This window comes from Gobius niger, assembly GCF_951799975.1.
Source record: "Gobius niger genome assembly, chromosome: 21".
Taxonomy (NCBI): domain Eukaryota; kingdom Metazoa; phylum Chordata; class Actinopteri; order Gobiiformes; family Gobiidae; genus Gobius; species Gobius niger.
The window spans coordinates 21,993,375-22,021,191 of NC_136872.1; the positions used below are offsets into that span (position 1 = coordinate 21,993,375).

At 43.8% G+C, this 27,817-nt stretch overlaps 1 protein-coding gene across 1 annotated transcript; it reads left to right on the forward strand.

Moving 5' to 3' along the window:
• Positions 1–5,503: 5,503 nt before the first annotated feature.
• Positions 5,504–27,466, forward strand: LOC306980492 (serine/threonine-protein kinase DCLK2-like). Its single transcript, XM_079579898.1, has 15 exons — positions 5,504–5,939; positions 15,017–15,438; positions 17,303–17,429; positions 19,136–19,261; positions 19,339–19,418; positions 20,293–20,368; positions 20,458–20,563; positions 20,638–20,695; positions 20,765–20,884; positions 21,615–21,761; positions 23,016–23,149; positions 23,226–23,303; positions 25,101–25,197; positions 27,102–27,182; positions 27,263–27,466. The coding sequence occupies exons 1-15, from the start codon at positions 5,519–5,521 to the stop codon at positions 27,395–27,397; spliced, it is 2,208 nt and encodes a 735-aa protein (XP_079436024.1). The 5' UTR covers positions 5,504–5,518; the 3' UTR covers positions 27,398–27,466.
• The last annotated feature ends 351 nt before the right edge of the window (positions 27,467–27,817 follow it).

Sequence of the window (27,817 nt, forward strand, 5' to 3'; positions counted from 1 at the left end):
GTGCCAGGTTAGTGCAGGTTTAGTCATAGTTTAGTGCCAGGTTAGTCCTGGTTTAGCCCTAGTTTAGTGCCAGGTTAGTCCTGGTTTAGCCCTAGTTTAGTGCCAGGTTAGTCCTGGTTTAGCCCTAGTTTAGTGCCAGGTTAGTGCAGGTTTAGTCATAGTTTAGTGCCAGGTTAGTCCTGGTTTAGCCCTAGTTTAGTGCCAGGTTAGTGCAGGTTTAGTCATAGTTTAGTGCCAGGTTAGTCCTGGTTTAGCCCTAGTTTAGTGCCAGGTTAGTCCTGGTTTAGCCCTAGTTTAGTGCCAGGTTAGTCCTGGTTTAGCCCTAGTTTAGTGCCAGGTTAGTCCTGGTTTAGCCCTAGTTTAGTGCCAGGTTAGTCCTGGTTTAGCCCTAGTTTAGTGCCAGGTTAGTCCTGGTTTAGCCCTAGTTTAGTGACAGGTTAGTCCTGGTTTAGCCCTAGTTTAGTGACAGGTTAGTCCTGGTTTAGCCCTAGTTTAGTGCCAGGTTAGTCCTGGTTTAGTCATAGTTTAGTGCCAGGTTAGTGCAGGTTTAGTCATAGTTTATTACTCATTTAGTCCTTGTTTTGTCTTGGTTTATTTCTCAATTAATGACAATTGCTTTAGTCCGAGTTCTTAGCCCCAAGTTGGTCCTGGTGTAGCCTTGGTTTGTTCCTAAATTATTGACACCTGCTTTAGTCCGAGTTTAGACCTGGTTCAATCATAGTTTTATTGTCCCTTTTTAGTACTGGTTCAACCCTGGTTTAGTCCTAGTTTTGTCTTGGTTTTCTTTACTCCTTTAAATATCTGCCTTCGTCTGAGTTTAGACCAGGTTTAGTCATTATTTAGTCCAGAGTTGGTCTTTGTTTAGTACTGATTTTAGTCCCAAGTTAGTCCTGGTTTAGTCTTGGTTCATTGACACCTGCGTCAGTCCGGCTTTGTCAGTTCTTAGTCCTGACTGAGTTGGTCCTTTTTGGTTCAACCCTGGTTTAGTCCTTTATTTAGTCCCAATATTTGGTCCCGGTTTAGTCATAGTTTAGCTCTGATTCAGCCCTTGTTTTGTCTTGCTTTATTCCTTAATCATTGACACCTGCTTTAGTCTGAGTTTAGACCTGGTTCAATCGTAGTTTTTTTGGTCATTTTTTAGTACTGGTTCAATCCTGGTTTCGTCATGTTGTTTTACTCATTTAGCCCTAGTTTTGTCTTGGTTTACTTTACTCCTTAATTATCTGCCTTAGTCCGAGTTTAGACCAGATTTAGTCATTATTTAGTCCAGAGTTGGTCTTTGTTTAGCACTGATTTTAGTCCCAAGTTAGTCCTGGTTTAGTCTTGGTTCATTGACACCTGCGTCAGTTTTAGTCCTGACTGAGTTGGTCCTTTTTGGTTCAACCCTGGTTTAGTCATAGTTTAGCTCTGATTCAGTCCTCGTTTTGTCTTGGTTTATTCCTCAATATTGACAATTGCTTTAGTCCTGGAGTTTAGACCTGGTTTAGCCAGTTCTTAGCCCCAAGTTGGTCCTGGTGTCGCCTTGGTTTGTTCCTATATTATTGACACCTGCTTTAGTCTGAGTTTAGACCAGGTTCAATCATAGTTTTTTGTCCTTTTGTCATTTTTTAGTGCTGGTTCAACCCTGGTTTAGTCATAGTTTAGCTCTGATTTAGCCCTTGTTTTGTCTTGGCTTGTGCCTAAATTACTGACACCTGCTTTTGTCTGAGTCTAGACCAGGTTAACGCATAGTTTTTAGTCCTGAGTTGGTCCTTTTTAAGTCTGGTTTAATCCTGATTTAGTCCCGAGTTAGACTTGATTTACATCTGCTTTAGTGTGGGTTTATTGCTCTAAAAGTCACCAAATATTAATATTAAACGCTCTAATAATTGGTTGTAGGACCAGGATCTTGCATTGATGATGGGAGAGTCTGACCGCTGTGCCAAGCCTTCTCCAGCACATCCCAAAGACTCTCATTGGGGTTAAAGATCTGGACTGTGTGGCCGATCCAGGTGTGAAAATGATGCCGAAAAGTCACTAAATGTGACATTAAAAGGTATTACACTGGAGTCAGCTTTACCCAAATCCTGTGGGCCAGTGTAACACCTCATTTGAAAGCTAAGACCTACAAAACTCATCTAAATGGATCTTTTTCCTCACGTCATCAGATTTTTTTCCATCTTTTTTGGGGGTTTTTCAACTCATTTTGTAGCTTTTTTGTAATTTTTTTTAATCAATTTTTTGTCATTTTTTGTCACATTTTTGTCACATTTATTGTCATTTTTTTAATCATTTTTTTGTCACATTTTTGTCACATTTTTGTCACATTTATTGTCATTTTTAAATCTTTTAAAATCATTTTTTGGTCATTTTTTGTCATTTTTTTGGGGGTTTTTTGTCACATTTTTGTCACATTTTTGTCACATTTATTGTCCATTTTCTAATCTTTTTTTGTCACTTTTTCTCACATTTATTGTCCTTTTTTTAATCATTTTTTTGGTCACATTTTTTGTCACATTTTTTGTCACATTTTTTGTCACATTTTTTGTCACATTTTTTGTCACATTTTTTGTCACATTTTTGTCACATTTGTGTCGCATTGTCATTTTTAAATATTTTTTTTGTCATTTTTTGTTGCATTTATTGTAATTTTATAATCATTTTTTGGTCATTTTTTGTCACATTTTTGTCATTTTTTGTCAATTTTTTGTCAAAGTTTTCTCACTTTTTTGTCACATCTTCATCATCGTTTTTGTCTCAGTTCTGTCGCTATTTCCACACCTTTTTCCCAGAAGCTTTTGGACTGGGGTAAAGCCAAACGGGAGAAAATGTGCTCGGTTCAGGTGGGAATTAAGGGGTTAAAGCTGGATTTCTTAGACATTTCTCAACAATTTTTCTGCCTGAGTTCATTGGAGAAATAAAGATCTGGAATATGTGCAGATTCCATTCAGGATTGTCCAGATTCAGCTCCATTTTCGCCCTGGTTTGATCCTCGTTTTGTGTTTTTCTCGTCTGTTTAACGTCCCCACAGGCAGAAACATCGCCGAGCCTCGAGGGGATTCATTTCTCTAAAACGCGCCTCGTCACGTTCCTGCACGCCTCAGTTACTGCAGCTTATGCCCAGAACTGTGACAATTACACAGAAGTCACCGCCTGCCTGGCAAACGACGGGCAGCTCGCGATTAATTCAATATAAAGGGGACAGATTTAGCTCCTCAAATGAGCAAATCGAATAGAAATAAACTGACTCAAAGGTTGTTGTCACTTTAGGAGGAACAGGAAAAGCTCAGGGGTAAAAGCACTCGTGTTTATTATGTAGTAAAACGTTATAGGTCTACTCTACTCTGTCGTAATACTGCACTTCTGCTAATGTTACTGCGCCTACTACTTTTACCGTCTCAGATTTCCAGGCCGAACAATAGATGCTAAATGCTGCTTCTTCTGCTGCTGTCGTTAAAAGTGTGCAAAAAACTCTTTACTTTTGACTTGTGGCCTGATAAAACCTTGCACTACTTTAGCTCTTGTTCTTGTTCCAGGATTATCTATTGTTATTTCCCTATTCAAAGACTTGCAAATAGTTATGCAAATCCCTTTCAAGCGACGTCAAGTATCAAGCAGAATACACTTTTATAAAGCTACATGAAGGATCAGGACTGAAGACAGGAAGTATAATCATCTTAAGAGTCGAATTATACTATACCACCTATTATAGATTAGTAGGTGGATCTGCTCCTTTTGACTGCCTGTGATATTTCCCACTAGTGTTAGTATTTGTTTTTATTAGTGAAGGGACAATGTATGTTCATCTCTTAACCACACCTGAACCGAGCACATTTTCTCCAGCTTGGCTTTACCCAAATATAAAAGCTCAGTGGCAACAAAAATGATCCGAGAATGAGGATGAAAATGCACAACAAAAGCGTGACCACAAAAAAGAGCCACAAAAAGAGCCTGGACAGAGCCGGGACAGAGCCGGGACAGAGCCGGGACAGAGCCGGGACAGAGCCGGGACAGAGCCGGGACAGAGCCGGGACAGAGCCAGGACAGAGCCACAAAGTAGCCACAAAAAAGCAATAAAAAGAAATGTCAAAAAAGATCACAACAACACGGTAAAAACGCAAGAAAAAAAGATCTTTTCAGATCAGTTTTGTAGGTCTTCGCTTTCACATGACCTGTAGGCTGCAACCTTGTAGATTTGGGTAAAGCTGAACTGGAGAAAATGCACTTTGTTACGGCGTGGCCTAAGAGATTAATGAACATTGGGCATGTAAATATATGAGATTATTGCCTTTGCGGCTAATCTACATCTCCAGTCCCTTTGTTTCTTCAAAAGTGAAAGTTTGAGTAAACGCAGCTGAGCCTGTGTTTGTATTAGATCTGTTTTTGGTTTAGTTCTGCTTTAGACCTGATATATCTTGATATTGCTTAATATTTACAGGAAATCGCTACGGGAAACCCTGAACTATTGAGAATGTTGATCAGAATGAACTTCACGTTGTCTTTTTCACATCCTCTTTGCGCGGCCCAGTGACACAGTTCAGGTTCCTCATGTGGCTCCTTCCCTTTTCTAACCACTTTTCTCTCATGTTTTTCAGTGACGGATGAAGCAACGTCCTGAACGCTGGACATTTGGGACCGACGCGCCTTTTAAATCACCTGCTGACCTGCCTCGAGGACACTCAAGACTCCACTAATACAAGCTAGAAGTCACATCCCTGTCATTCCTTTGCACCTATAAAGACCTACCCATTGTTGCCAAATAAGTATTTAGAAAGTACAGGTTGTTTTTGAAGTGCCAACGATTGAAACGCTGCCAACGGACTGAACGTGGACCATCATTACTTAAGGAAACTGTGGAGGATTTTTGAAAGTTCTTTTTTGGACCTAGATGTTTGAACATATGAAGGAAAGTGACTAGATTAGATTTTATTGCTTGTATCGACAGAGCGAGAAGCATCAATTTTGCACAACGGGAATTTCGACATCTTCCAAACACTCACGGGAATATTTTTGCCAATATCTACCAACGCTGCCAACCGAGGGGAAGGGAAAGTAGCCCACACTGGATTTTTTAAAAACTTTTTTATTCTGTTCTTGCACACATTAGGAATTTATAACTCACTTTTTTGGATAGTAAGGTTTTTGTGAAGTAGCCTTCCATTTTTGGAGACTTTGGAGACTCATAATTCTGTCCGGAAATCGGCAAAGGAGTTCTGAACTTTGAGCCAAACCAATTTATCTTGAAGGATCCGTTCTTCTGCTTTCTGCCATCTGCAAAGACATTAGGAGTTCATAAAAGCTCACCATTTTTGGAGACTTGGGTTAAAGACATTAGGAATCCATAAAAGCTTACCATTTGATCTAGCCATTTCTGGAGACTTGACATACTCCTTTCTCTTCTAAATTTACTGGAAAATCGTCTTAGGTACAGGACAAGGAAAGCCTGACCTCCAAACCCCTCCTTCTCCCGGTCGTATCGGTGTTTCTCTAATGTAGCAGTGTCCGCGTCTCGAGCCCGTTTCCGCATCACTTCGCCGTCATGTCGCTGAGCAAAACCCTGGAGCTGGAGCATTTCGACGAGCGCGACAAAGTCCGGCGCGGCCGCTCGACCCGGACCAAGCGCGATGACTCGGCCGGCGGGTCCGGGCCCAGCTCGCGGGGCAGCAGCCTGGTCCCGAGCCCGGCCCACAGCACCAACTGCAGCTACTACCGCACGCGCACCCTGCAGGCGCTCACGTCGGAGAAGCGCGCCAAGAAGGTGCGCTTCTACCGGAACGGCGACCGCTACTTCAAAGGGCTGGTGTACGCCGTGTCCAGCGACCGGCTGCGCTCGTACGACGGGCTGCTGATGGAGCTCACCAAGTCGCTGGCGGATAATCTGCACCTGCCCCAGGGCGTGAGGAACATCTACACCATCGACGGGTCCAAGAAGATCAGCAGCATGGACGAGCTCGTGGAGGGTGAGCTGCTAATGCTAACTAATGCTAACTGAGCTTGTAGAATGTGGATGAGATTGGTAGTAATGGGCGAGTGACGCTTATCCATTTAACCCCCGTCTGAAGCAAGCACATTTTCTCCAGTTTGGATGGGTGGATGGGTGGATGGATGGTTAGGTAAACAGGATGTAATTAACAGCAAATGTAATGTAAGTTGTGTTTCACTCACACAGATCTCACATACACTTTTAGAAACTAGAAGGTCATGGCTTTCAAATGAGGTATCACACTGGCATATAGGCTGTAAGCTCTCCAGTCAATATGCTTTGAGAATTGGATGTAAATAATTGTTAACCCTAAGGTGGCAGGTAAGTGGGAACAGGAAGCCCCGCACTCACGGGGTGGGCGGAGCCTCCACAGAGCTCAGGCTCTAGAGGCAAGTTTGCATCGTGGAGGCCGGGCTGAACCTCAACATTGTCGCCTAAAGTGGGCGGCAAGGTAGTACAGCGGTTAGCGCTTCACAGCTAGAAGGTCCAGGTTCCATTCCCACCTGGGACGGGGCCTTTCTGTGTGGAGTTTGCATGTTCTCCCCGTGTCTGTGTAGGTTTCCTCCGGATACTCCGGTTTCCACCACTAAGAACATGTACAATAGGTGAATCCTCCAGCCAGGTGTTTCTGACCACCTGCCTGGCTTCATGTCATGGAGATGGGTCCCCGAGTGCCGGCCCACGCTAGAGCTCACTGCTCCTACAGGTCACCTCAGCGACAGTGAGGATGGTTCAAATGCAGAGAATGAATTTCCCTACGGGGATTAATAAAGTATAACTTGGCCTTAAGTAAAGAGCTAATGTCTGCAAATGCCAATGTTTTACATAGTGATTTTTAGAAACTCTCTGGAGCCGGGCTTTGAAGCCGCGCACAGGAAGGTCAAAGTGCAGACTGAAACGCTGTCTACCAAGTGGATGGATGAGACTTAATGAAACAGGAGGAAAATGTTTGTTATTGTTTAAGCTGAGGTTTGTTTAAAAGTTATGTCTAAGTTCATGAATCCGCTGCATTTATTTAGTTTTAATATAGAAAATCTTATCTCATCTATTGAATCAAAAATCGGGATTGATCAGTAACATTACTGCAGCTCTATTGTCTTTGAAACTGGCGTCCTTTGAGCCGACACTGTGGACAAAGTCGTACAACGGCCTCTCACTGAGTTATAACAGACTCTATTGTTTCTTGGCGCTTCCTCCTCATCTCCTCTGTCCATCTGTGTCGCTCAGATTGTTTTAATTATTTACCCGAGTGCATCAACAGCACAGATCGATACTGGAGCTAAAACCGGACTCGGGATAAGACGATTAAAGCCTCCTCTGATTGGACAGCGGGCACTTCCTGTCCTTCAATGGAGTTTTAATGTCCAGTAGTATTTCATCACAGAGATAAGAGCTTCATAAATAGAGCCAAGTGCTTTCGAGTTGTTGCTAAGATTTATCTAAAGTCTATGATGCAGGCATGATTTTAAACTATATTTAAGGTTTCAGTGGTTTCTCAGCGAAGTGCCGTCTCGACTGCGCATACGTGGGTCAATCGGGTCCTAAATTTCGCCTACAAAACAACCTTTGGACGCCCTGGACGGTGGACACTGAAGTATATCGAGCCTTAACAGTGAATCATACGGCTCACAGGCTTTGCTTTAAAGACTTTAAGTCTTAAGCGACGTTTCTTGCACAAATGTATTTGTTCAAATCACAGAGGGAAGAGACCGAGGCTCAGGGCAGCTGCTCTGTAGAGGACAGAGGAACAGACCGACAATGACACTGTCACTTTATAAATCATTCAAAATCGTCCAGGAATCAACTGTGAATATGTTCAATACAGGTGCTCGTCATATTAGAATATCATTATTATTATCATCATCATTACATACAAAGTGAGATATGTATAGCCTTTATTTGTTAGTTTTTCAGAAAATTTGAATATTAACGTTATAACAAAGGCTTGACATATGTTACTTTGCATGTAATGAGTCTATATCATATAATAGTTTCACATTGTAAGTTAAATAACAGAAGTAAATGCACTTTTTCATGATTTTCTAATTATATGACGAGCACCTGTCTCGACTTTTAGCGACTTTTATTTAAGGTCTCATGGAAGACCCAGGACACGGTGGTGGGACTATGTCTCCGAGCTGGCCTGGTGTCGCCTCGGGGTCAGAACAGCTGGAGGAGGTGTGTGTGGATCGGGAAGTCTGGGCATCTCTGCTGAGACTGCTGCCCCCGCGACCCGGCCCCGGATAAAGCAGAAGAAAATGGATGGATAGATTTATGTTTCATTACGAATCCGGTGGAGAGCGATTTCTCCCCCCTGTTTAAATATTCTGACATGTCGGCAACGTGAGGCCATAGTTTTAGACCGTGGACTTCGTTGTAGCTTATTTTATATCTATGCGCCCAACCTTCCATCCGTCGCCTTCAAGGGTCAGAAATGTGTTTGTCTCCAACTGTGAACAAGGACTGGTGACTTTTTGAGTTTGCATGTTCTCCCCGAGACCTTCTAGCTGTCAAACAGGACCGCTAACCATTAATCCAAGTAAAATATTTATAAATATATACATTTTGCAGAACAAAACTAAACAAGAGGAAGTGCAAACTGTGACTCATGTCCCTTATTGAAGAAGGAACAGTTGAACAGTCGGTCAAAAGGACCTCCTGTGGCACTCTGTGCTGCAGCGTGGCATCCTCAGTCTCCTGTAAAGGGTGGGATGGGTCGCCCTGGATGTTGGGCAGTTTCCTGAGCATCCTCCTGTCCCGCCATTTCTCTGACAGTTTCCAACACCAGACCAAGGGCTCATCCAGCCTTTTTTAATCAGCTTATTCAGTCTGCTGGAGTCTGCAGCTTTCAGCCCCTCTCCCCAACACACCACGCCATAAAGAACGGCACTTGTAAATACAGAATGGTAAAACATCTGCAGTCGCCTCAACAGAAACAGTCTGCTCTAAATCTGAAGGTAAATCAGCCTGTCTAATGTACCGGTGCAGTATTCAGTCTTCTGTAACTAAATATGATTTCAAAGTATTCTCCCTAACACCGTCCGCTGATGGCTTTCCAACTCATGTCCCAACTTAAAGCACATTTCTCGGGCCGCTCTCCTCTTCCCCGCCTCGTTAGCTCGCCTCGTTCACGTCCGTTTTGATGAATGTCTCGGTTCCATCAGACGGTAATGTTATTTAGCCGGAGTTCCAGCGCTCTGGCTCATATCAGCCTCCATTAACACTGACACAGCTCCACTCGTAATGTCCACTAAAGAGAGCAGACGGGAAGAACCACAACCTCCTCTCGAGCTACGATGGGCTGCACTGTGTGGCGGCTTGAAGAGGAGAGCTGTGACTTTGTGACTTTGATCCAATGGGGAGGATGATGAAAGAGCGCGGCTGTGGCTGGACTCCAATATTTCACACTTCGATTAATATTTGTAGTGGCAAAAGGAAGACGAGCCGCTGAGTCGCTTTTCCTCGAGGACAGTCCATTTGGAGAACTGTGTGGAGCAATTATCCTGAACTTCGTCTTGACGTCCGTGCCTTTGCCCAACGAGAGAAAACAAAGAGGTTCTGTTTTCAGCACCAACGCCATTAGTATTGATTTGTTGTGAAACTGGGATCTCTTCTCTAGATTTGAAGCCGACAGGAAACCGATTCTGACGACTTTGTTCATCCCATGGGGCAATTCCTTCAGAACGGCCTCAAGAAACACAAAGATCTACCACACAACCAAGAAACCAAACTCACTCATTGATGACAATCTACATAGAGCAACAGGCAAGAGACAACCTTAGATTACAGACATCCGGTCGTTCGGTCGCCGGGTCACACTGCACCAGCCCCTTATGGCTCCTCCTGCAGGTGGTGGGTCCACAGAAGGACGGCCTGTTGGTCTCTCATAAGGCACTCCTGTACTGCTCTTTGTCTGACCCGTCACCTATAGGACCTGTTTGCCATGGGAGACCCTACCAGGGGCACGAAGCCCCCGACAACAGAGCTCCAGGATCATTCAGGTGCTCAAACCCTCCACCACGTTGAGGTGGCGGTTCCAGGAGGAGATTACAGAGGTAGAAAAGGTATATAAAGGCTCGGGTGAAGCTAGAATTGTGTTGGCTTTCCTGGAGATCTACTGGTCACAGAAAACAGACTCTTAACTGAACTCCAATAAAGTTTTACCACTCGGATTGTCTTGAACCAGCAAATAAAAGAAAACACAACAGGCTCTCCATAAATGCTTCATTGTGGGGCTTACAAAAGAATTTCATTAATGTAAAAGGGAGACTGAGCCTTCTCCAGCACTGCCCTCACACTCTGGAACCAGAAACGCCATATTGACAGACGTCTTGTGCTCACTCCTCCCAATTTACTTAAATGATTCCATTCCAGAGAAAATCCATGCTCATTCTCCGAAAGAGCATGCTCCAAAAAAGAACAAAGAGAAAAGAAAGAAAGTCCACCCCCATGTGGCTGGCTGAGCAGCAACGGGCCTCCTCCATCAAAGTCTCAGACATAAACTTTTTAATTCTACAGCACAAAACCCAGCGTAGTTAAAAATATGACGCCGAGCCCAGCCGTGCAACATGGGTCACAGCAATTTTCTGAAAAAACAACAAGGGCAAAACCTTTTGGGGCCAGACGAGTTGATGTGTACCTGTCCCAAGACCAGACAGGTACGTATCGACTCGTCTAAACTCAGGTACGAACATATTTCATTATGGAAAAACGGTGAACTGTTTAAGCTGCAGTTTGGAAGGTGTCAAGTCACCATTGAAATCCATTTTAAGAAGTGTCTTTTGGAGTCATCCCGGCCACCAGGGGGTGGTATTACAGGAACGTCAGCTCCCGCCATGTGGACCAAAGGCTTTCCTCGCCCATTGTCTGAAACTCACTGCCCCAACTGCCCCATGCTTGCTATTTCTAACATCAACTAAACAAAGTGCTTTTTGTTTTACCTTTGCTCATTAAATGTAGTAAATTGAATATTATCGATAACCCCTTTTTATAACCAGCAGATTCCTATTAGGGCGAAATTTACAAAAATGAAAATCTGTGTGTTATTTTTGCCAACCATCAGAAATTATTATTCTTATTTTTTTTACACATTTCTCCCCTATTTTTATAAAATTCCCCTCCCCCCAATATTTCTTGACATTGGAGATCACCTCTAAAACCTACATCAGTCAAGGTCACTGAGGCCCGACTGTGGAAGAAAATCCCCAAAAGCCGTGCCGTCGGTGTCAGGCCGTGTTTTCTAATGTGTTAAATAACTGTCTGTGCGTCCTGTCCGTTCTCTGCAAACGTCAGAGTGAGAGCTGCACAATGAGACAAGGTCAGGAGGGAGAGAGAGAGAGAGAGAAGGTGTGTGCGGAGGTAGAGATGGAGCCGGTTTTAGCCATATAAGGTAAAACAGGAAGTGCAGGAGAGACGCGCTGCACAGGGTTTCACAGAGAAGGACGCTTCCATCAGGTTTACTGAATGTCAAACTTTCATTTATTCGCACGTTTATTCACTGAAATGCTGCTCGATGGGGCTCAGATTAAAATGTCTGAAAATACTGTTTTCCAAGCTCCCAAGGACAAGTTTGTAGAGGTTTAAACTACAGGATTAGCAGATTATAGATATAAGACATTACCGAGACATGAGGACATTCAGTTCTGTCCAGGAAACTTGTCAAGCAACGGCTCCTGTTCAGCTTTGCCCAAATCTAAAATAGGCCAGTGTAATGTCTCATTTGAAAGCTAAGACCTACAAAATGTAGCAGACCGAGGCAGTAGCCCACTTGTTAACTGCATTGCTTTACAGTGATCACAACGCCACTCTGAATTGTGGGTCAGAGAACCCAGTATTGACTTTACCCCCACGCTAAGGTCACACAGGTTCGTTGGACTAGGCAGGACAGAGACAGGTTAATAAGAAAATATATTGTTTTTATTACTTTGGATTTAAATATATTTTTAGTTCATTTGAGTTAAGAGCAGGTTACATGAGTTGTGCAAATATAAAACAAGTTGAAATTAAAATACAAAACAAAAACAAAGAAAACCCATAGTCAAGTCCTTGTGGAACGGCTGGCGGCCCAGATTCAGCAGCCCCACGTGTCCGTCACACCTTTTACCTGGAGTGACGGTTCAGCAATGGATGAGGGGACTGACGAGGGGCGGTGTGAGTCCGAAGCCCTCGGCCCGAACAGACCACTGCTATCAAAGAGGTCTCTGAATTTGGGATGTGCAGGGTTGCGATGGGGAATCAACATAGCGACGAACAGACTTGCATTTGCTCAGAAGGAAGGAAGGACCCTGTTTGACAAGGTTAAGTTTTAGTTTAACATAAATTCGAAGGCTACATAGGGTTTGTGAAACGTCTGTAACAACGTACCGTGGGATAAAAGCGAAGCGCTCACATTACGCACACCTGCGTGACACAGGGCTGCGACCCTCCCCCATGGTGACCGCACCCGGAGAGCAGGACGCGCACTGGACCCCGCGCTAAAAACAACCAGGTTTTAGACTAACATGTAACTAAAAGTAAAAGATGTTGTCACTTAAAGCAGTACTAAGTAACTCTTCCCCCTAGAGGCCATAAGCGCAACTGCAGGTGTCGTAGCAAGTTACGATTTTTTAACTTATTAATTGTCTTGGAGAGTAAATACTACGCTGACAGGAAAGGCGAAGGGAGAGAGGGATATTGTGCATCCAATTATACAATGGAAATATTTTTTTTCACTCAAACCTGGCTGTAAATACTGTTTAAAGTGACGTTAGCCCGCAGTTAGCTTTGCCGTTAGCATGTTAGCTGCTTCTTCGTGATTCCATTAGTATGTATTGCTTTCTCCGCACCGGTGGCAGTCAAGTTGCAAACCAGGGAGACACCAGGGGGAGATGAAAGACCCTCCAATCATCCCATAAACACTTGTATTACCCCCACAGGGACTATGGAAAGGATTTATTAAGGTAAACACGTTACTTAGTACTGCTTTAACTCACCGAAAGCGTTATTGAATTGCTGGCTTTCCGCGCACAAATTCGGCCACTGAAGCGCATGTTTGGCCCAAAGTAGCCGGCCTAAACAGTGGAAGCCCTTGCTTCCTGTGTTCAGCCAGGCAGCGGGTGACGTCAGAGAGGTCGGGCTGCGTAGCTCCTTTTTATAGTGCGCCCTCTCACCTCATCAGCCACTACGTGCAGGAGCGCAAAGGGCTACCCTGTCACAAAAACTCATCTAAATGGATCTTTTTCCGCCCATTGTTGCTGCGTTGTCATTGCTTTTTGACTTTTTTTGGTTCAGATTTGGGTAAAAGTGGGGAGAGATTAATGGAAAGGAGATCTGTACAGCTGTATTTGCTCTAGGGCTGGAAGATATATCGAGATATGAACATTCAAGATATCAGTGTCGCAAAAGAAAGATATGAACATTCAAAATATTACAAATCAAAAAAGCAAGATATAAACGATATAGATTTTCATCAATAAAACTGCACTCTTTATTATGTTTTTATTTTTCTGAAAAATGCTTGGTTTTCACCAAACCCATAGTCATATCGTATCGATATCTGACATGAATATCGAGATATGAAATTTTGTCCATATCGTTCAGCCCTGATATGCTCAACAATTTTTACTGCTCAGACTTGATGAAGGGCTTGATGTGGATCTCCTCTCTTAAGGACTGTGGATGAGTCTTTCCTCAAACAGTTGAAAGATTAAGCCTTTATTAAATCTAATAATAATTCCTGTCCTGAAAAGAATGCACTTAATTGAATCTTACCCTGAAGAACATTTTGTCTCCTGAATAGAAGCCTGTATGTAACTGACTCAGTGTTTCCAGTGCTTCTCCTCTTTGCTCAGCACTTACACTGACCTGGTGCAAAGGGCGACTCTGCTGCAGAGACAGAGACCTCGCTGCCGATCCACTGGGGGATTCACGGTCACGTCCAAAGTTCGGGTCCAGGCGGGTTTGAGTTTGGGCATTTTTGACCTACAACAAACATTATTGCTTAAAGCTGCACAAAGCTGTTCCAAAATGACCTCGGGTCAGTCGCTTTGTTTTAAACCTACTTTTATGTAATCATTTTGTTTGAATAAAGGCAAATAAAAGCATTTGACCTGTAACACACAACATTGTGCAATATCACTACAAAGTGCTTCTTGAAAATGTAGAAAGGGAGAATGCACAATATTGAAGAGGGCAGTGCAAATTTTCAAGTTGAAAAAAGAGCACATGTATAATGGTCAGTAGTTTAAAGTTGTGGAATGAACTTGTAAATAATAAGTACATACTTTATTTGTCATTGTACAACGAAACTGTGTTCAGGTGTTAGTCTTGAGCCACTGTGACTGAGCCGTCACTGTGGGCCAAACCAGACCCGCATGTTTTTGGAGGAAGAGGAAACCTGGCTGTCTTCAGTCTCCTCTGATCCTCTAAAACGGTGCAGCTCCTCCTGGGTTCATCCTGTTTCAGAGCGTGGTGTCCTGCACTGGTCAGCTCCACCTCCTCCTTCCTCTTCCTCCTGCGCAGCTCCCTCCGCGCCACAACAGTCTTTCACCATCTTCTAGGAACAGCTTAGCAGTTATTTTGTTTAATTCTCCAGTGAACGTCCATTAGCTAGAACAATAGTAGGGACAGAAGGCATTAGTGGCTTAGCTCTTGTCCGGATACCTCCTCCTTTGTCCCTTATTTGTTTCCTGTAGCTCCTCTCATGATGCCTCTGCTGTGCTGCAGGTGTGGGGAGCTCTTGGTCATTATCAGTGTTTCAGAAGAAATGTGTGGGTCTCAAATGTCTTTAGCTCAAAAGCTGCCGTCCCTTTTCAGACGAAACCTCGACCCTGAGGTGTTGCTTGTTCTGATATAAACGTTCATCAGAACATCAGGTGACGCAACATCCATATCTCAAGAAGCCACAGTACCACAAAACCTTAAAAATGTGCTTTAAAGTTCAGTATTACTCATGATTTAGCCCATTTTGGTCTTGTTTTCGTCCTGGATTAGTATTTTCTAAGATTTAAATTGATGAACAAGCAAATGTCTTATGATTTTGTTGGAATTGAATTGAATGAAATGATGTCCCTGCAGGTGAATGCTACGTCTGCGCCTCCAACGAGCCCTACCGTAAAGTGGACTACACAAAGATCTCCATCGGCCCGAGCTGGAGACCGGGCGCCTCTTCTGTCTCCGGTCGCTCCTCCGCTCAGTCCGCAGGGGGCGCCGCCACCACCGCCGCAGCTTCCGCCCCCGCTGCCCCCGCCTCGGGCCCCAAGGAGCGGGTCGAGGGCCGCGAGGGCAGGGAGGGCCGCGAGGGCCGCGAGAGCAAGGACTTCATCAAACCCAAACTGGTGACGGTGATCCGCAGCGGCGTGAAGCCCCGCAAGGCCGTGAGGATCCTGCTCAACAAGAAGACGGCGCATTCGTTCGAGCAGGTTCTGGCCGACATCACGGAGGCGATAAAGCTGGACTCGGGATCCGTCAAGAGGCTGTACACGCTGGACGGGAAGCAGGTGAGAGTGGACATAAGGTGGCGTTGGAATGTTTAAATTATGTATTCTCCTCCCCCTACATGTTTCACAATGTCCTAATGTGTAGAATGAGCTCATGAGCACGTAAGACCTGAGGTGGCAGTAGTGAGTATAAAATGACCAACTTGCATCCTGTCCCTTTAAACGATACCAGTTTGGTTTAGAAGAAAAGGTTAAGGTACTACTGGTATTGAAATGATAAAAATATCGAAAGTGACTATTTTGAAAAACATTTTGGGCAAATTGGGTATAAAATTTGGGACGAAAATGGTGGCCATTTTGAATACCGAAGTACAATTATGCAATACTACAACATGTAACAATATCTCTACTCAGGTTATAAATGGAAGACAGATTGATTGACAGTGGAATTTTTATTTACGTAATGATTGCTCAAGATGATAACGTTAAAACACGGCCCCAGAGACGCACGTTTATGAAACCAGTGAGTCAGTGTTTAAGATGCTCAAGACGTTAGCATGCTACTGGTTAGCATTTAGCTTCAACAGCCCAGCTCCGATCTCTCCAAGAGAAAACCCTGAACCAAACTCCTTGACTACATGTGACAGAGGTCAGAGCTGAGCTGTTACTGTAGTATTTCCTCAGTGTTCATAATTGTCATCTACTGCCATGACAGTTGCTACCCGGTAGCATGCTAACGTCTTGACCAGCTTAAACACTGACTCTGACTGAGACTCTGACGTGACAAACTGTAAAAATCACAGAGAGAGGTTTTCTGTTTCCTCTTTGCTGTGTTAATTTATTCTTCAGAGTGAAGCAGATCTTTTGTAAATCCTGCTGTAGCTCCACAGAGATTTGCTGGTTATATCACATAAACGTGCGTCTCTGGGGCCGTGTTTTAACTGTTATCTTCTTGAGCAATGATTACGAGTGCATAAAAATGCCACTGTCAATCAGTTGTGTTTCATTTTCATCCTGAGATTGTTACATGCTGTAGTACGGCATAAGTCTACTTCGGTATTCAAAATGGCCGCCAGAACTATGCATGATGTCATTGGAAACGCATGAATCGGGAAAAGTATTGTATCGATAACCAAGTACCTTTTAAAGTTCTGGTATTGAAAAAAATGTACCGGTCCCCAGCCCTACTTTCATTCCTCTTTTTCAACATGAAGAAGGAGTTTATTTGTAATGAGCTCTTGGATTACTGCTCTGACGAGGCAACATTTATCCACTTAAAATCATCCATGTGTCTCTCTCTTCCTGCTGCGGTAAAGCTTTCCTCTCCGGGATTAAAGTGCATTTCTCCTCACTTCGCATTTCTGTATTTAACCACGAGAGAGAGGAGTGACCAGTGTAACATCAGGGTCGATGCCCGTCATCATGGGAACAAGTTAATCGAACATCTGACCGTTGTTACGTGGCCGATGGTGTGACTGAACTAAACTTCTCCTCATTTACTCCGTTTCTCGGGATGTTTTCCAATCGTAACAAATTAAATATGCCCAGATTCTGTTGTTTATATGATTAAACATCATTAAATCAGACTACCCCCCCCCTCCCCTCCCTCTCCCTTAATCCCGCTCGTTTCCCTGTTGCTGTTAGTTTACTTTAATCCGGACACAGTTTCGCTGATTAGTGCACAGCTGTCGTCTGCCCCATTGTTTCATAAAGACCTGCCGCTCAGAAACGCTGGCATTTGGGCCAAAGCTCCCGTTTCTGCAGGAACTCAAACCACTTTATCTTTCACAAACCGTTGGATCATTTTTCTTTGTGTTTTTGTCAGACTTTGGAGAGGTGTGTTTGAACTTCCTTGGACAGTGACCTTTAGCACCTCTTTGAACGGTCTCTGTGCTGGTTAAGGAGGACTGTTTGTGTTTTGCAGCTGACTTGCCTGCAGGACTTCTTCGGTGATGACGACGTGTTCATGGCGTGCGGCGCAGAGAAGTTCCGATACGCTCAGGACGACTTCGTTCTCACGCACTGCGGAAAAACTCCCGCCTTCGTCAACGGTGAGTCGGCGACGGCGCTACTAAAAACTAAAACATGATCTAAAATAGGGCTAAGACAGATTACAGTGGGTGATTTGTGTTTTAGGAGTTGCTCAATAATAACATTTGTGAACATCATTGCACTATTTGACTAATCCTTTTCATTCATGATTAAAACTGAAATTTGTCACATTATGAAGAACCCAGAGATGTTTGTAGAGCTTTAAAGGGTTACAAGTTTAGCAGGTTTTAGTCTTTGCTCTGCCCGTCAGATCTTGGAAGCTAAGGAAGGGCCTGAGGGCTGTTTCATGGAGCTGGCTTACTCTATAAACTAGGCTTATTTGGTAATCCATCCATCCATTTTTTTCCGCTTTATCCGGGGACGGGTCGCGGGGGCAGCAGTCTCGGCAGAGATGCCCAGACTTCCCGGTCCACACACACCTCCTCCAGCTGTTCTGGGGGGACCCCAGGCCAGCTTGGAGACATAGTCCCACCAGCGTGTCCTGGGTCTTCCACAAGGCCTTGTCCCACTAGGACATGCGACCAGGAGGCATCGGAAACAGATGCTCAAGCCACCTCAGCTGCTCCTTTCAACGTGAAGGCCAAGTCTGGCTTATTGTGTCGTCTTTTCGGTTTCATAAACCAGGCTCAGTCAGTCTGTCTCAGTTACTATGGAAATGTAGTCATGTGGTCCGGACCAGGCTAAGAGCAGACGGAGCACAAGCCATGTTTCTTCTTGTGGAATCCAACACCAATGGGCAATGTAAATAACACAAGCAGGGTATTAGCGCCATCATCTGGCCAAAATGTATGTTAGCCTCAAAAATGTGAAAAAGAAAACATGATCAATTACTTTATACCAACATTGTCTTTGTTTCTCATCAGAGAAATACAAAGTTGTGACATATTAATGACTTTATGTGTCATCAAAAAGGAACCTTATCCCACAGGCCCCGCCCTCATGACCTGCGTCCTTCGTCAACAGTTTTTTTTCTATCATGTGTTTAAATTCCTGGGTAAAAAGTGTTTAAATTCATGGGCGCTGTTTTAAGTTCTTCCCAGTTGGTGTCCAGTCCAAAAAAAAAAAAAAAAAAGTCAATGATGTGAGTCCTGCACTGGAGCTAACGTAGTGGAACAAAGATGGCGGCCTGTGAAATATGCAGCGCGTTCACGCTTGGCCATGATTTCTCAGTCACTCTGCGATCGTTGAGTTGGTCTGCTTCTGTGCGCGCCAAGTGCTAATTAGTTTAACCTGTTTTGAATTAGTGACATTAGCCAAGCTCGGCGTCCTTTTGGTGAAGCCCAGTAATCACAGCTTGACTTGTTGTGCCGAGCTTTACTGAGCGAGTTTTATGAAACAGCCTCTGGTCAGTACTGGGATGGGAGACCGTTTGGGACCAGGAAGCCTGAGTGAATGTAGTGGGTGGTTGGTGGTGGTCAGAGGGGCCGATGGCACAGACTGGTCTTCAGTCAGTCTTCCCCAGGGCAGCTGTGGCTACAACAGTACCATACCATCACCAAGTACGGAGTGAATGAATAATGACGACAATAGCGCTTTGAGAAACTCGGTACTACAGGCTTGTAAAGTGCAATACAAGTGTAAGGCATAATTATTGTTATAGTCAGAGTAATGACGTTGTAGTGACATTTGTTTTGTAATCGTGATTTAACTTGCAGACAATGAATAATTGATTTGTTTTGTGAATCAAATCCTTCTGAAACTCCAGAGGTTAAATCCAAATCGACTCGCTCCAGTGTGACGCAGAAAACTCCCAGAATCCCCAGCGGCTCAGGCCTGACGTCGAACAGAGCGCCCTCTAGAAGCCTGTCCCGGACCAAGTCTCCCGGAGGAGGTGCAAAGTTATTTAACGTCATCTTTCATCGATCAGTAACAGGTCAGGTTTGTAAATGTTTTTGTTTTGTGAATCAGGGAACGAGACGCCGTCCGGAGCGAAGACGCCGAGGAGCAGCGTCTCCCCGACCAGCCCCGGGTCCCGGCGCAGCCTCAAGGTACCACAGACTGAATGGATCTATCCGGTATTGACATTTGGTTGTCAAAAATATCTGCAATTCTTCAACTAGGGCTTGGTGATTAATATAATTATTAGATTTCATTCAGATGAATAAGCCCCTGGGCATAAAACGGCGCAAGAATCACCAGATCTGTTCGCCGCGAGTTAGCGGCTAGTTGGCAACATTAGCATCATTAGCCTGTATGTTGTAAACACTGCAGACGCTGCAGCACTAACCACATTTAGCTCTGGTTAAATCCAGCTCAGACTCTGGTTTAGGGAGTGTCGTCTGTAATAAAGTCAGCTCTATGTGGAATATTGGATTTCCACTTTTCTCTCCTCAGTGGAGCTGCTCCTGTAGGAGCGCCGGCCACATGTCAGGTGGTATCGGTTTAAGGAATCGGGAACTGATGAATGAGTACGAGTATGAGCACAAGCGTGTGGTATCGGTGCCTCCTTACTAAAACACTTTTGAAAACTCCATGGCTTTTTGAGAGCACACAAGGAATATTTAAAATAATTGTAGGCTGGATTTTGAATCTAAATATTAATGATCAGGAGCTGTTTTCTTCCTTCATATGAAAGAGCAGGAGACCTTAAGTTTATTTCCAATAAAATCGATTAAAATTGTAATCGTCGACACATCTATTTCATTTTTTTGTCCTTATCGCTGAGCTCTATCTTCAACATAAATTGACAGAAATCCTGCAGCACGTTTTCCTCTTCCTCACGTCCATAATCAACAGAAAGTTTCTAACTGATTTGCCCAAATTAATATTTTTCTCCCCCATTCGCCTGCAGCGTCTCGCCTTCACAATATGGCGTCTGTTTGATTTATGATTTGATCAAAATTCAACCCTTTCTCTGCACAGATCTCTCCTCGACGCTCGTCCTCCACCGACGTGAACGGAGAAGCGGAGCAGCCGGAGGAGGAGGCTGAAGCTGAAGGTCAGACCCGTCTCTCTCTTATAATAAGCATTAAAAACACTATCAAAGCTTTAAACTTGACTTCCTGCTGTCTGTCCTTTGTTTTGCAGTGAATGGAAACCTGCTGATTTCCTCATCGATGATCAATGAGAAGTACAAAGTGGGGAAAGTGATCGGAGACGGGAACTTTGCGGTGGTGAAGGAGTGCGTCGAGAGGTGAAGTTTACTTTAAAGAAACATCTCTTCTTTTAGTTATAATTATTGATTATTAGTATTTTCCCAATCGACAGAGCGACGGGGCAGGAGTACGCTCTGAAGATCATTGACAAGGCTCGCTGCAGTGGGAAGGTACTACACATTTTTACATTTTAAACAAAGTACAGTGATAATAATGAGGAAATGTAACTTTTCTTCCAGGAGCATCTTATCGAGAACGAAGTGGCCGTTTTGCGGAGAGTCCGACACCCGAGCATCATCCAGCTGATCGAAGTGGACGAGACGCCGACGCAGCTGTTCCTGGTCATGGAGCTCGTCAAGGTGCGTCTGTTTCATCTTAATTCTTTTTACTTCACGACCCAAAGTTACTGTCATCGTCAAGTTTAAGTTTGATGGTTTTGTATGGCCCAATATCAGAACAGAAGATGCCTCACAGCTGCACCGAACATTAAGGCAATAAAACGGAGCAATAAATATGACAATGTAAAGTTCAGGTGAATGAAGTATCCGGGCAAACATAATGTCCATTAAGCTCTCTCAGCACGGCAAGGAAAAACTCAAAAACCCAGCAGGAGAAAAGAGAAACCTTGGGGAGAACCACAGAAGGAGAGATCCACTCCCATGGACGGACAGGCTATAGACCCAGGGCTGAAGGATCCCTCAGCAGATGGGACAAGATCACAGACCGTCCAGTCCTCGGATTCCAGAGTGCAGGGTTCCTCCGATCTATCCAGGCACTCCTGAGGGGGAGGGGGACAGGATACACCATATAGTGATGAACAGACTACAGATAAATTAAATATTGTGTCATAATAAGACAGAGTCTGCAGTAAGGAGAGGATAGCGCTCAGTGTACTGTACTTCCCACAGCAGTGTTCCTCCTGAGGCAGCTTTCTTCAGGCTGTGGGTCAGAGCTTTACCAAACTGACCCGATCATAAGCTCATTTGAAGAGGTACGTTTTGAGCCTCGTCTTAAATGTAGGGACTGTCTGCTGCCAACAGGTAAACTCACTGTCGAGTCCAGTCCGCTTCAGTTTTCCTGTCCTTTCAGGGCGGGGACCTGTTCGACGCCATCACCTCGTCCACGAAGTACAGCGAGCGCGACGCCAGTGCGATGGTTTTCAACCTGTCCGGGGCCGTCAAGTACCTGCACAGGATGAACATCGTGCACCGCGACATCAAACCCGAAAACCTGCTGGTAAAGACTCAACACAGGATTAGTTCAGCTTTGGCTTTTGATTCTGCAAAACTCCAGGCTGAACAAATATATTGTTAATTATCTTTATCGCGATGTTTGGTCACACAGTGTCCATGTCACAAGAGCCGTACATTTATGAGGGAAAAAAATGTTAAACATGATTACATTTTCTTGAAATAAGTATAATCAGAATTTAAGCAATAAGTATAATCTGACCTTGATTTGAGCAGGGAGCCTCTGTCCTTTTGCAAATGAAATCAGTATTTTTGCGCAAAAAAGATGACAAATTTTATTGCACCTAAAATAAGATAACATATTTTTCTACACCAGTACTTTGTTAAATGCTTTTTTCAGTACCTTTACTTAAATATTTGTCATATAGAACCACTAAACAGAACTAATGTTCACTTATTCCATAAACGTTTATTTGAGCTGAAATAGCCGAGTAATTTCCTCTAATGCTGTCACTAGATACAAGTTTTGATGCTTTTGGTCCAAAGTTTTTTTCTTAGGAGACAAAGGGTTCAAAATATTTATATTTGTTGTTTATTTTTTTTAATAACTCATTTTGAAAACCTTCATAAACCCTCCTGTGTCCAAAAACCCAAAGAACAAACAGAAAAGTGCACCTGGCCAACCTTGACCGGGCCCATAGAAGCCGGTGTGCACATCCAAACTATACTTTAGTTAGAAACCGATCCCACCAGGGCAAAACACAAAAAAACCCAAAAAATGAATAAAACTAAGCAGCCATGGCGCGGCCTGCACCATGCTGCAGAGCCCAGGTGTGCGGGGCGAGGCTGGGCGGAGCCAAACAGAGCTGAGGGGGCAGCCAATTAAAAAGCACTTACACAAAAAAGGATAACTTGAAAATGATAAATGGACTCAACTTATAAAGCGCTTTTCTACCTTAATCAGACCTAAAGCGCTTTACAGTGAGGAACCAGTCACCCAATCACTCTCTCATTCATACACCAGTGTACACAGACACTGAAGGCAGGTAGGTGAAGTGTCTTGCCCAAGGACACAAGATTTTTATTCTTCTTTGACACATTTTGGCAAATAAAGGAGATAACGTACAATTTGCTGTTTTCTTCTCAAAAATGGCATCTTGATGAATTAAAATATTTGACATTAACTTTACCCTTTGCATATAATCCATTTTCACATGATAATTGCTGCCAAAGGAAGAGTCCCAAAAGAACCCTGTGCACTCACTGGACTCACCAGACTGATTGTTTCTCTGTGTTGCAGGTCTGCGAGTATCCGGACGGCACCAAGTCTCTGAAGTTGGGTGATTTCGGTTTGGCCACGGTGGTGGAGGGGCCGCTCTACACGGTCTGCGGGACGCCCACGTACGTCGCTCCGGAGATCATCGCAGAGACCGGGTACAGAGCAGAAATCAAACCCTCTTATGTCACGGTGAAGTGGGTCTGTGAGTGTAAACCATGTGTGTCGGAGCAGGTACGGGCTGAAGGTGGACATCTGGGCGGCCGGAGTCATCGCCTACATCCTGCTGTGTGGGTTTCCCCCGTTCAGGAGGTCAGTGACGCGTGTTTACGGCCAGACGGAGAACAGGGGAAGAAATACTCAGCACAAATCCCAATATTTCAAGCATTTTAAAGGGGGGGTATTATGCAAAATGGACTTTTTCAAGCTTTACATCATGTTATTAAGTCATTCCCTCATTAAAAACATGCCTGAAGTGTTGCCTTAGCACATTCACGTATTTTCGAGTAATCTGTAGAAACTCTGATGGCGGCCATTTTAGGGATAAAACGCCTGATTCCTTCAGGAAACGCCCTCGACCTCCAGGATACGCCTCCGACCTTTCGTCACCAGCCGAGTAACCAACCACTGCTCCTCAGCAGAACCCCCTCCCCGCAGTGTCTAGCCCTAAGATGTAAACAGAGTCATCATGGAGGATTAGCTTCATGTGTTGTGAACCGGAGTTACAGCAGTTCTGAAACTTTTACAAAGACACACATCAGTGTTTCTGTTACCGAAACAACCAGGATTAAAACCGGTGACAAGAACACTTATTTCAGTGTCTGATTCTGCGCTGGGCCTTGATGATGCACAGAGCCTCCGGAGAAAGCTAATGCTAAGCTAAACCTCGAGTCATCACGTGAAAACGAGAAATATGCACACATAAAGTCAATAAAACCACCACACACATAAAGAACCGTTTAACAATGATCACACACGGAGCCTGGCTTGTTGATTTGGAAGTTTATTGCTCACATTTCATCTACAGTGAGTCGTAGCCGAGTGGTTTTCTCCCGGAGCTAACAAGCTAGCCGCGACAAGCTAACGGGAAAATTCACTGAATACAAGCTCATATTATGCATTGAAAACGCCACTAAAACAGGCAACTGCTTGAAGCAGCCTTTATGATGATCACACACTGAGCCTGGCTTGTTGATTGTGTAGTTTATTGCTCACATTTCATCTACAGTGAGTCGTAGCCGAGTGGTTTTCTCCCGGAGCTAAGGCACTATTAGCCGCGACAAGCTAACAATCTTCACCTTCACAACATTCATTGAAAACAGGCAGCATATTATGCACAAATAACGTCAATAAAGCAGCAACTACTCGAAGCAGCCTTTACGATGATCACACAATGAGCCTGGCTTTACACATTTGTGGTTTATTACAGACTTTTCATCAACAATGAGCTGTAGTCGATTATAACAAGCTAACGGGTAACCTCGAAAAAACATTGTCCACCTGCACAGATAATGTCCGTCTTTTGGATCGTATGGACTCCTGCAGATCCTGGTGTCGTCCATGGGGGTATAGTTAGAGATCCATAGGGCATGGCAGATGCAAAGAGATAGCCTCCAAACAGCAGTTATTTTTCAGGCAAGAGCCCCTTCCAAGCGTCCGGTGTGGAAGGTTCGTCTCCAAATAATATCCTGTGTGGCCATTGTTCACAAAGTGATAAACAGTAGCTCCTTTCCAACAATAAAAAATAAAATGCACCGATCGTAGTTTCAATACTGTGGAGACGAGCGGAGTGTTGTGATGCCACAGACAGCGTGTGGAGGGGGCGTGTCGGAAAGGGTCAGAGGTTCTTAAAGAGACAGGGGCCTATTTCAAGTCATTTGCAACCGCCATTTTGAAAGAGCAATTTTATACAAGGCAGTTATTCTAATTTACTGCATTTACAGACCAACAGACGGTCTCGTCATCATTGTAGTGTGCTATAGACTGGTGCTATGTGGCTGAAAAAAGCATAATACCCCCTCTTTAAGTCATTTTTATCCGAGACAAGTCAGTGCAAAGCAAAGACTTCTGAACGTTTAGCCTAAAGTGAATGTTTTGAATGTGTCTTAGTGAGAACAATGTCCAGGAGGAGCTGTTTGACCAGATCCTCAGAGGAAAACTGGAGTTCCCGTCTCCGGACTGGGACACCATCAGCCTCCCCGCAAAGGTACACGACCCTTTAGGTTATTATTACTGCAGGTTACCGATATCCGATATTAACCGATACCAAGAGACTTTCGTTAAAGTGTCTGCTGTGAGTGAAAGAGTGAATGGTCTCTTTTCTCCAGAGTGAGATCAATAAAGTCTCATGTTTTCTTACAAACAAGATGCTACAGATCAATGATCACTTATAGGTCATCTGTTACTGAACTGTAAAGGAAAAACATTAAACAAGAATCACTGGACTTTTCTACACCTTGGCTGCAGGATCGGCTTTAAGTTACAACAACTAACATGAAGTGATTTGATCAGAACAACTTGTGCATTTGAAATATGTCGAATTTGTTCTTTAAAGGGACTGTACAAGGTTTAAAAATGTTAGAATTAATTACACGTTCACCACAACTGCCTCTAAAATCCTGCACTGTCACTCAAAAGTGTTGATTCGGGTCTGAAGTGCCGTCATGCACGAGCTTAATATAGAAGCTGCAGTTACACGTATGACCTGAGGTGGCAGTAGTGAGCATAAAATGGCTAACTTTCATCCAGCCCCTTTAACAGCATTTCATGAACTAAAATACAAACACACGCTCCAGCAGTGGCAGATTTTATTGTATAAAGGCAGGGGTGTCCATGTCATTTGGATCACGGGCTGCATATATTGTAAAGGACTGTGGCCTCATAACGGCTTAAACTTATTGCGCTTTATCAGCCTGAGTCACATGTTTCTCAAAGCGCTACATAAAGTCATTATTCATTCACTCAATGGCAGTAAGTTACTATTGTAGCCGCCCTGGAGCAGACTGACCATTTAACACGTGGCTATAATATGCTGTTTACACTGCAAAAAGTAAATATCAAGCATTGGCTTAAATGACTTGAATTGAGGAAATGTATCTTGTATTTCTCGGTTTTCACTCAGACACTTTTCCTGATCGGACCAAGTTTACTTTGCTTGTTTGAGGACATTTCAGACCAGTTCTAGGGCAAATCTCGCTTGAAATAAGAAAGTAAAATTGCCAATGAGATAAGACCAATTTTCTTACCCCATTGGCAAAGAAAATGACCTGAAATAAGGACGAAATGTATTGAAACGAGTCAGAAACATCTCAGAACAAGTGAAATCTAGGACAAATGCCCTAGTCTAGTCAAAAAACTAGTCAAAACAACTAAAATTTGGATTATTATGCTCAAATTGAGATGTTTATACCGATCTAGTTAATTACTTTTTGCAGTGTATATCCTGATCTCTGATGTCAGTGCCCTTTGCTGGACACGTGTGGAATTCTTTCCTTTTAAAAAAAATCTAAGCTGCCCCCTAGTGGCTGGAGTGAGCAAACTGGTTATTTCGTTATCAATCCATAACTCCGCACAGGAATGGGCTAGAGACTTACTTTTTTTTTTCACACGCTCAGGAATTCATGCTCCTCAAAGGGCCACATTAAATCATCTCACAGGCACATCATGGTTTAAGTCCTTGATAAGTTCCTGTTAGCATTAGCATACGGTCTAACTCAGCGATTCTCCAGGTTCTGAGCTTCAAATTGTGGTGCAGCATGTCCATATTCACATGTATTTAGTTTGTGAAAATGTTTTTTTTTTTAAGTGGTAAGAGCCAAAATGGGTATTGGGTCAGATCAGTTATTAGTAGCCAATACCGATATCCAACACTTGTATCGGTTAAGGTGCATCCTTTGTTTAAAGTGAAACAAGACTTATTGATCTAGAGCAGGGAGCTCCAACAGGCAGCTCGCCAAAGACTTTCTACATCTCTACACGCTTGATAATAACTCAAATTTTAGATGCATTTTCTGTTTGTTCTGAATTTGCTGAACACAATCTGTGAACAGTTTGGTCAATTTTGTAAAGTATAAGGACTAAACTCGAGTCATTTTCTTCTTTCCGTTGCAGATGCTGATCAGTCAGATGCTGCAGGTGAACGTCGACGCCCGGTTCACGGCTGAAGAGGTCCTGTCCCACCCCTGGGTCACGGTAACCTCCATGAAAACACATTTTAGTAACTAGACTCTTGTGTGTGGCTTTGGATGAACAACTTTTATTATTTCCTCCAGGACGAATCGACCGGAGACGCCAACAACATCAGCAGCCCCGAGGAACCGCCCGAGGAACATCCCGAGGAGCCGGTGTCGGACGCTGAAGAGTCTCCGGTTCTAGAGACGAGACAGATCCCGTCCCCCATGGTCTAGAACTACTGCTACTGCTGCTGTTACTATGACGATGACTACTACAATTACTATCACTACTACTGCAACTACGACTACTGGACACTCAACACTTTTGGGATGCTTCACGTCCCGTTTTATTTGATGAAGGAGCTCTTTTTCCCCGACGCAACCTGGATTTATTTATTATTTTTGAAGACTTTGTTTTACGTCACTGAGGGCGACATATTTATTGAGCAAACGCCTTGGTGGTGGTCTTGTGTGAATCGTTCGAACCTGATCCAAAACTGGATACTTCTTCGGATTTAAAGCTACAGCGCACATTCCTGAGCCCTGATTTTGAAGTTTTTCCCGACGGTTTTCACTTCTTCTGGATTTTGAGTCGATCTACTGGAATTTAAAAGGTTTTTTTCTTCACTGTGCTCCACAATTTATGAATGGAAC